At 46.7% G+C, this 10575-nt stretch overlaps 1 protein-coding gene across 1 annotated transcript in view; it reads right to left on the bottom strand.

Annotated features, from left to right (window-relative positions):
- Positions 1–2639: 2639 nt before the first annotated feature.
- Positions 2640–10575, bottom strand: part of Dcaf7 (DDB1 and CUL4 associated factor 7) — a 25794-nt gene continuing 17858 nt past the window's right edge. Inside the window, exons 6-7 of the mRNA XM_005369424.2 lie at positions 9886–10003; positions 2640–7549 (exon numbers count right to left, since the gene is read on the bottom strand). Coding sequence (XP_005369481.1) covers positions 7377–7549; positions 9886–10003 — 291 coding nt within the window. The 3' untranslated portion in view covers positions 2640–7376. The remainder of the gene's footprint in view (positions 7550–9885; positions 10004–10575) is intronic.

The following is a 10575-nucleotide window of genomic DNA, read 5'->3' as shown; positions in this document are numbered from 1 at the left end:
TTTTTTTTTTTTTTTTTTTGAGACAAGAGTCTCATGTAGCCCCAGGCTGGCCTCAAACTCACCTAGCTGAGACTGGTCTTCTCGCTAAGGCCTCCTGGATACTAGCATTACATTTGTGTGCCGTCACGTCCAGAACATTTTAAAATTTATTTTTGTATAGTAATTTTGTATATTAGAGTCTTTCTTACATCAATGTATGTGTATTACATTCATGTCTTATGCCTGAAGAAGCTAGAAGAGAGTGTCAGATCCTCTGGAACTGAAGTTATCGGTGGTTGTGAGCTCACGAACCAAACCCAGGTCCTCTGCAAGATTAGCAAATGCTTTTAAGAGGTGAGCCAGCCTCCTCCCGGTGTGTGTGTTTCTGTATGGCTCTCTGTGTTCAGGCAAAAGTCAAAAGATGGCACTGAACTCCCTGGAACTGGAATCATGGGCAGTTGTAAGTTACTTGATGTGGGTGCTGGGAACTCCGGGTGCTCTTAACTGCTTTTTCTCCAGTGCCACTGGTTTGTATAACTTAAAAATGCAGCTTCTATTTCTCAAGACAGGGACTCTTGACCAGACTGGCCTCCAACTCCCTCTGCACTTCTTCCACTTGCCAAGTGCTGGGATTAAAGGTGTGCATCACTACAATCAGTTTCAAGTGGTGCTGAAGACTAAATTTAGGGCTTTGTGCACGAGAAACGAGCACACTACCAACTGAGCTACATCCGCAGTGCAAGCTTATGCTATTCAGTAGCAAAAAAAATGAATCAATACAACAATCACAAGTAAGTAAAGAAACCAAAACAAGGTTTGCAGGTGCCTGGACAGATGACCAAGCTCTCCAGTCAGGCTGCTGAGATTCCTAGAGGTCTCGCTCTCCTAGGGTTAGCTTTCAAAATAAGGCAGAATCATGTCTCTCTCACAAATGGGTATGGGGTGTGAGAGCTCACACATGTAATACAAATACTTGGGAGCCGAAGTAGGAAGATTACTACAAGCCTGAGGCTGGTCTGGGCTAAACAGTGAGTTTCAGGTCAGCCTGAGCTACAAGATCCCGTCTCAAAGGCAAAAACAGCAAAAGCAAACTCATTCGCTCAGAGGCTCTTTTGTTTCTGCTTCTCCCCTGCAAGCTAAGCACAGCGGGATGCAAACAGAGCCACAGAGGCTGAGACAGCTCAAGGTCAGCCTGGGCTACAGACTGAGTACCAAACATCAGTACGTGGACCCAGTCTCAAAAAAGGGGTGCTGGGGAAATAGTTCAGTTGGTAGAGTGCTTGCCTACTCTGTTGTTTTTTGTTTTTTTTTTTCCCCTTGGTTTTTTGAGACGGGGTTTTTCTGTGTAACAGCCCTAGCTGTTCTGGAACTAGCTCTATAGACCAGGCTGGCCTCAAACTCACAGAGATTTGACTGCCTCTGCTCCCAAGATTAAAGGCATGCACCACCACCACCCGGCATGATGGTTATCTTGGTTATCCACTGGATTTGGTCTAGAATTGTCTAACACACAGGCTTCTGTGAGGGCATTCCTAGGAAGTTAACCGAGGGAGAAGCCACGCTCTTTGCTGCCCTTCCTTCCCTCCTGGCTGGCAAGTGCACCTACTCTGCTGCTGTTGCTGTCCTGTCCTGACACTGAAGCCCAGCAGTGCTCCAGCAATCGTCAAGGCTCTTAGTGCCAGGATAGGACTGCTCAGGCAGGCAGCCTCGTGAACTGAGTGGTGCTGGAGCTAGCGAGCAGATGGCTATTCTTAGACTCCCCAGACCCTAGTGTGTGAGCCAGTCTAATCAACCTCTTTTCATCAGATGCATCCTATCGGTTCTTCTTCTCTAGAGAACCCCAATATATCTGCCATGCACAAGTTCCTGGGTGATCCCCAGCATTACCTAAACTGGGCGTGGTGGTGCACACCTGTTATCCCAGCACCTTGGAGGCAGAGGCAAGAGGACACAGAATTCTACGTTATCCTTGGCTACACAGTAAGTTCAAGGCTAGCCCCAGTTACAGAGCCCCTGTCTCAAGAAAGTAAATTAAAAAAGCAAGTCAGACCCTGATTCACCTGGGTGTTTTCCAAAGTATCACACAGTTAAGATCCAGGTTTGTGAAGGACAGGACCCCCTGATCTGGCTGCTGCTTTCCTCTCCAGTCACTCCTGGCAATCTCCACACACATATACTGACAGCTAATTATCTGAATATGACCATACTTCCTTATTTATATAAATTTGCATGTGGCTATTCTCTTTGCCTTAAGTGGCATTCCCTATTCCCAAACAACTCCTACTTATAGTCTTCAAAACCCCAATCAGACATTCTTCATCTGGTGACATCAGGAGATGTCTACATCTTGCTCCATTCTGGCTCTCACCTGACAGGAGTGGCCTCAGGCAGGGTTCCTAAACACAGCCCATTACTGCAGAACACTACCAATATGTGGATGTCTCTCTGAGAAAATACAAGCAAGCTGAGGGTCATGGCCCTTGCCATGGAGTAGGCGGCCATGTTTTCTTAGCTAAGAAGTGAGAGAACAGAGGAGATACAGGGTAGAGTTGGGCCATCAGCACTCTGCTGAACGAGGTGGAGTCGAATGCCCTTCCAATTCCTCTGAAATATGACCACAAGAACAAACTGGGAAGAACTGAATTCATCACAACAAGAAATTCAATCTATACATGTTCAAGTTTTATTACAAAGTATGATGGGCAGAAAATACGGTACTTCTTATACAGGAGGCCGAGACAGAACGCAGAGACTTAATGTACGAGGAAGAAGTAAAGTCACAGAAAGAACACTCCACTCTCGGCTGCGTTTCAAGTCACCTCCGGTGGAGAGTCCTAAGCTCGTTCACAGCACAGTGTTAAAATTTTATTACAAGCCCTGTGTACAATCAGCCCTATGAAAATAATATTTACAGAGGAGAAATGGTTACAGTACAGTTCTGCAAAGGGCCAGCTTCCTCTCCACCTCAACAAGGGATGCCACAAAAGCTGTACAACAGAAGGGAAGTTTAAATATGTAAGAAAGCACGTTCACACACGAGGCCAAAGGGCACAGAAGTGATCAGTTAGAGCTTAACACTTTGTAGAACAAGAACTCTTCATTGTCCGCACAGAGCTTTGTACAATCATGCTGTAATTCACACGCAGGGCAGGGCAAGGGAGGGTCGCTGACGGAGGGGGACCAAAGCAAGTGACTCATTTGACTAAAGCAATTCAAAGCTTCAGGTCAACAGTTTTCCTAACACATTGTCGATCACAATCAGCCCAATGGGAGAACATTTCTTTCAAATAGTAGATCACACACAGTTCAGCATCACTGATCCCAAAGGTGGTGCTCGTACATTTTCCAGCTGTCACAGAGACTGTCAACATCTTTCTTCTGGAGTTCAAACTTCCCTTAGCTTTTTGTTTCTGGTTGACACATTAGTTCAAGCCTCCTGGAGAAGGCAGCTGCATGTTTCCATATTTAAAAAGTGACATCCAGATAGCAGCCCAAGACGCTTGCCCATCCAATAATGCCTCATGCTTGACTCTGGCCATTAGAGCAATGACAGTATGGGAGGAAGAGAGAACGCAGTTGGGTGAGGTGAACAAGCTCTGAGACATGAGACACACAGCTGCGGCCTCCCCAGAGCAGAGAGGACAGTTCTGGGAAAGCCTGGCTCAGGGTTCATGGTGACACTGCTCAGGTCAGTTCTTCTCCCAGAAAATCAACCTAAATGCCAAGCAGGCCCCACCTACCTCATGCCGAGCACAGGCTCTACAGGAAACACGTGCTTTGAGGTCTCTATTGCAATGGTAGTGTCTATCCTAAGCCAGGTGATTAAATGAACTGCCATATTTTCAAAATGGGGAAATTAGGCAGTTCTGGACTGCTCAGCCATGTCTGGTAAACTCCAGAGTCCTACATGTCCTTACAGTCTAGGAATCTAGGGCCCAGGACACATCAGGAAGAAGGGAGAACATTCTACAGAGGAAAGGGAATAAGATAGGAAAAGAAAAACAAAAGGGAAGAGGAAGAGCTAGAGGGTAGTTCCATGTTCCATGGTAGAACACTTGCCTAGCATGTGTGAGTGAGGGCCTACGTCGGATCCCCATCAACACACACACACACACACACACACACACACACACACACACACACACACACCATGAAAAATTAAAACTAAAGGGAAGATAAGGGAAGAGGGGGATCTACAAGAAGAACCATGGATGCTGGGGATAGTGGCACATGCCTGTGATCCCAGCACTCAAGATTAAAGTAAGTTAAGAAGATCCCAAGTTCAAGGGCAGTCTGGACTACAACGCAAGGCCCTGTCTCAGACAAAATAAAACAACATCATCATGTTCTGTCACGGCACACCCAACACTTCAAATTTACCCAGCAGGTATCGCCTATAGCAGCCCTGCTGTGGGAAGGGCTCTCTGCCACTAGCTTCACCCCATTCCTAGCTACCCAGTGACCCAGATGTTTGGTTAGCACTGGAAGGCCAACCTAGGCTGAGCACAGGCCCACTCTCAATTTCCTCCCTGCAGACCTCTGTGTTCCCGAGCCTTTTCCTTCTGTGATCTGAAGAACTCATTTTCTTCTACACCTTAAAATATCAGACTTCAACTGTAACAACCATCAAAACACTGTAGGATCCTGATTTTTTTTCTGTTCTTCCTGAATTGTAGCCAGTTATCCAAGACCCAATTCTGAGTTTGATGGAAATTATCACCCAGTTGTCAGGGGCCATCACTTCTCAAGCCCTAACCTTGCAGACCAGGGGAGAGACACAATCTCCTGTGGAGAAAAGTTCAAGCCCAGGAGCGCCTCAGACCCATGCAGCGGTTCAGCTCCTGGCTAATCTGAGCATCACCCTCCCACCAGCAGACACAGAAAGCACAGGCCGGAGCCTCTGGCTCAGCATGCCAGAGCCAAGTGAAATAGCACTGCAGCCACACCAGAGCCTGGAGCTACCATCCCTGGAGGAAAACATGTCTGGAGGTCCTGACCTACCTCCCCAGCAGTCCAAGAACTAGCAAATCTAATCAGACTGACTTCTGAGACTCCATAGACTTGTGCTTCTGGGAAGAAGGCAGACTAAGCAACTTTCTGTGTCTCAAGGCTACAGAAGTCTCTTCCTCAGCCACAGGGTCACCAATCCATGCTCTAAAAGGAGGGTGAGAGAGTTGGCACTTCAAAATGCCAGCAACCCTACAACTGTGGGTGTGTGCATATTTGAAGATGAAGACAGTGAGAGTCTTACCTGGACCAGATGGAGGGAAAAGAAGGCAGGCTAAAAATGACCAACATCCACAGAGCAAGGGAAAGATGGTCACAAGTGGCTGGTTTCCAAAGCACATTGTTACCGCATACAAATCTATTCTAATAACTACTACTAACTTTTAAAAACTTTGCCTTCAGGTTCCAGCTGACAAATCCCATGATTTAGCCCAAGTTAAAGCCCACCCAGAACACAGAGGCCCTTCCCAACAGGCCCACTACCACTGTTCACTGTAGACTCAGCCCAGGAAGAAACTGGGGCTCCTACAGGAGTAACCTAAATCGGCAAGCCTGCTGCCCTCAAGCACCCTGTACTAGCTAGCAAACAACACTAAAAGCAGAGGTAACCACAAATTGTGCTCTCTATCTGCAAATGATACAGAGCAAAGCACATGATAGTGCAGGAACATTAATATCAATCAGACAGCCAGCCAGAGACCAGGATCAGAATGACAAACCAGGAAGGCCAAGAGGGAATACCTTGACTGAAAATGACTTTCCTTTGGGACGGGCTCCTATGTAGCGAAGTGATCTAAGACTTTTGGCATACAGCTGCAGCAGCTGTAGCAGGTGGGCAAAGACTCGGCCAGAGAGCCCATGTGCCCAGAACAACGAGTCAGTGTTTACTTCTCCAGCAACGACAGAGAAGTGGGCAAAAGCATCAGATTTCAGGCCCACTACTCTCCTCATGTCAGGGAATCTAAGAAACCTTCGGGTAGCTCAGCAGAAAATAAGTCAGAAAAACTCTCCAGAGTATGTCCCAAACTGCCAAGGACTCATCTAAAGTCAGAACCACACAAGTCCCCTCCATGGAACCCATTCATGTAACGGAAACAGACACCTGAGGCCTATAAGTCAGCACAGCCAACTGTAGCCTACAAAGTCCAATACTGGTCAGAACCTAAACCCAGGCGAGGGTAAGTGTCATTGGTGTAGAGAAGCCTAGATGGTGGGCCCTGGGCCCTATGGTTCTTTTGTAACCATTTACTTAGTGGCCTGGAATCACCACAGCTGATTAGCCCATTCTTTATGAGAACTGCCCATTTATCTCAATCTAAAGACCCTGTTCAGGGTCAGGCCAGACAGCATCTCTCTGGAGTCCCTCATTCAGAGCACTCAATCCAGAGATGGGCCAGTATCCCACCAGGTAGAGGAAACGCAACAAACAAATCCCAAAGCTTAGCTTAGAGATCTTTCTTGCCTATCATTCGAGTTCTAAAATGGAAAAATAGATTCTGAAACCAGGTACTAGAGACTCAATGTAAGTTCAGCTTTCCTGAAACGATTCTCCCTCAGCCTGGCCCCTACTCAACGGCTTCTCGGCTTCACTGGCAGTCATTACAAAGCCAGAGAGGAAGGTGAAGGTGGAACAGAAGGCTTCCTGTGTCTGTCCTGCACCTGCCAGGCCTTCAGGAGACCCAGACTGAGAAAGGTGGGAGTCAGAAACCTTTAGAGCACCAGCGCCGTTCTGAATTCGGGGTGTGCCATGCAGGCAGTTACTCGGAAAGGCAAACTGGTCTTGCGGTCTAGGGTCCAGTACCCACTGCAGGCACCAAGGGAGGAGAGGAAGGTACAAAGAGGGAGGACTGTGAAACCAAGAAACCAGGAAGATTAAATTCTTTTCATAAAAAAATTAGCCTGATAGATAAAAAATATACAAAGTTGAGGTGTGTTAAAAGACACTGATACCAGGAGGAAAGACAACTTGAAGCTGGCATTTGTTCCCACTTAAGTGCTAGCATGGACACAGATGGGGACAAGACATGGACTACTGCCTCAGGCACAAACAGAGAGACACGGGGCCATTGGACACAGACAGAGCCAGTGCTCGTACTGTTCATGAACACAACAGCTGACAAACATATATATAGAAATGTTTAATTGAAGAAGCAAAGAGGAAAGGAGAGAAATCGTGAAACCCAGCCCTGGGCTGCAGTGCCACACAGCACAGTCCTGCACGATAGCGAGGGTCACCTGGCCTGGACTCCTACAGCAGCTTCTGGACACAGTGGGTGTAAAGCAACAACAGACATACTGGCCACTGGAAACATGTTCTTCTTACGTGGGGAGGGAAGGGGCAGAGGCTGAAACACACAAGCCCCGGTCTGGTAGGTGAAGCGCCAGCAAGACTACACACGGAGAATCTCCAGGCAGTTGTTATAGCAGATGGCGATCCAGTCCGGCTGAGTTGAGGCCCACTGCACATTGTTGATCTCTCCTTCGGCTGTGTAGGCCAGAATAGGGTCCTCGATGGCCCGAGGCATCTGTTGGATGTCCCAGATGAGAGCCTGATGGTCATCCGCTAGGAAAAAGCAAGAAAGAACGTCATGACTCAATGGAGTAACGATCTTGCATTTGGAGAGTCAGTCACAATTTGCAAAACATTTGCTCACCAAAACTTTGTGAGGGAAGTTTTATTTTAGAGATGAGGAAAACAAGATTTAGCAGTGTTACCATTTGCCCTATCATGCCATGTAGACAGTGAGTGGCAGGGTCAGGACTACATCTTAGGTCCTGACTCCACATTCTAGGTCCTTAAGCTCCATTCACTGCACCAGGTTAGAGAATTAGATTAGGACATCAGAGAGGACACAGGATGCAATAATCCCAAAATACAATGTCACTTTCATCCACTAAAAATACTTATGTGAATAATGATGCTTCTCTGATGACTGCTTCCCATTTTATATACATTTATACTTCAACAAGATGTACAGATGTTTGACATAAAGTGCTATATAGACATGCACCATTAAAAGAAATTCCAGTCAGGCAGTGGTGGTGCACACCTTTAATCTCAGCACTCAGGAGGCAGAGGCAGGCAAATCTCTGGGAGTTCAGGGCCAGCCTGGTCTACAAAGCAAGTTCCAGTACAACCAGGACTGTTTCACAGAAACTCTGTCTCAAGAAACCAAACCAACCAAAGAACCAAACAGATAAATGAAATTCCATCTTGTACAGAGCACCGGACTGAGCTCCCAAGGTCCAAACGAGGAGCAGAAAGAGGGAGAACATGAGCAAGGAAGTCAGGACCGCGAGGGGTGCACCCACCCTCTGTGACAGTGGGGCTGATCTATTGGGAGCTCACCATGGCCAGCTGGACTGAGACTGAATAAGCATGGGATAAAGCCGGACTCTCTGAACATGGCGGACAATGAGGGCTGACTGAGAAGCCAATGATGACGACACCAGGTTTTGATCCTACTGCATGAACTGGCTTTGTGGGAGCTTAGCCTGTTTGGATGCTCACCTTCCTAGACCTGGATGGAGGGGGGAGGACCCTGGACTTCCCACAGGGCAGGGAATCCGGACTGCTCTTCAGACTGGAGAGGGAGGGGGAATGGAGTGGGGGGAGGGGAGGAGGAGTGGGAGGAGGGGGAGGGAAATGGGAGACATGGAGGAGGTGGAAATTTTTTCAATAAAAAAAAAAGAAATTCCATCTTGTAATGGAATCCCAACAATAGGGAACTGGGGACCTAGCTCAGTGGTAGAGTACCTGCTTATCATGGTCATGTCCTTGGTACAATCTCACAAGCACCATCAGAAAATAAACAAAAAAACCTGATGAACCATTGCAAACTTTTGTGTTTTGCTAGGTAGGGTGGCACATGATTATAATCCTGCCACTTGAGGAAGAGGCAAGTGGACCACTGCAAGCTGGAGCTCAGCCTGACCAATACAGCAAGTTCCATGCAGACAACACTACACAGTGAGAGCCCATCTCACCAAAATAAATAAATAAATAAAATAAAACAAAACCTTAAAACAAACAGTGACAAAATAATTTAAAAAAATTTCCCCAAGCAGTGTTCTCTCTTAAAGCCCACAAAGATCAGTCACTACTATCCTTGGAGCTTCCTCTCACTGTTTTCTAATGGTCTCAATTAAATCTTTATTAAAACTTGTATTCAAACTGGGTGGTCATGGCTCATGTCTTTAATCCCAACACTTGGGAGGCAGAGGTAGGGGGATCTCTGTGAGTGAGGCCAGCCTGGTCTACAGAGCTAGTTCCAGGGCAGGATCCAAAGCTATAGAAAAACCCTGTCTTGAAGAAAAAAAAAAAAAGAAAGGAAAAGAAAAAGAAAAAAGAAATAGCAAACTTATCACAGCTTTGTATTATTTTCATTTTAATAACAGACTTGCATTATTTCTAGAATAAAAACACTTAATAATGTTTTTGTTTTTTTTTTTTTTGGTTTTTCGAGACAGGGTTTCTCTGTGGTTTTGGAGCCTGTCCTGGAACTAGCTCTTGTAGACCAGGCTGGTCTCGAACAAGAGATCCGCCTGCCTCTGCCTCCCGAGTGCTGGGATTAAAGGCGTGCGCCACCACCGCCCAGCTTAATAATGTATTTTTGAGAGGCATCTGCTTTGAGAAAAAAATAGTGAAGTGAGAACTCTAAGTCAAACTACTGACTAGGTATGGCTATGTGAAGAAGAAAGACTCACGGGAGATGATTCCTGGTAGTGCCAAAGACCCTGTTAAAGCCTGGTGGGTGTTTCTTTGTAAGAACACAGATTGGTTGGGGACCAGTACATATTTCCCTATAGGAGTATACACACAGGTCTGTATCTGATACAGTCATTAGTCAATGAAAGATGCTCTGAGACCAGCTGAATACTTCCTCCCATCACGGTTACCTGCAGTGCAGATGTGGCAGGATGAATGCGGGGCCCAAGCAATGCCATTGACACATGCTCGGTGGTTGTTTAGCCTGGCAACAGGTGTGCAGGGAACTCGAACATCCAGAATTACCACCTGCAGAAATACAAGAAAAAGAACCAATAACTGCAGAGTGTGGCAGGAAAAACAAACGAACAACACTATCACACACACAAATTTTAAGCATAATCTTCATTTTGGGTTTGAAGACTATTAAAGACAGGATTTCCTGAGGATGGAGGAATAAAGAAAACAGTGAACACACATATGTAGTGAGAGACACACTGGGCCTTTAGATTAATGGAGAAGGGGAAGTTGGAATAGGCATCACGAGTTTGCACGATCCATAAACACCCTGGTTAAGTGCCTGTAAGAAAATATGGTGGTGGTGCACACCTTTAATCCCAGCACTCAAGAGGCAGAGGCAGGAGATCTCTGTGACTTCGAGAACAGCCTGGTCTACAAAGTGAGTTCCAGGACAGCTAGGACTATCACACAGAGAAACCCTGTCTCAAAAAAAAAAGCCAAGCCGGGCGATGGTGGCGCACGCCTTTAATCCCAGCACTCAGGAGGCAGAGGCAGGCGGATCTCTATGAGTTCGAGACCAGCCTGGTCTACAGAGCTAGTTCCAGGACAGGCTCCAAAGCCACAGAGAAACCCTGTCTCAA

This window comes from Microtus ochrogaster, unplaced genomic scaffold (genome assembly GCF_000317375.1).
Source record: "Microtus ochrogaster isolate Prairie Vole_2 unplaced genomic scaffold, MicOch1.0 UNK48, whole genome shotgun sequence".
NCBI lineage: Eukaryota > Metazoa > Chordata > Mammalia > Rodentia > Cricetidae > Microtus > Microtus ochrogaster.
The sequence above is the reverse complement of the archived record's forward strand: the minus strand, read 5'-3'. Positions and strand labels throughout refer to the sequence as shown.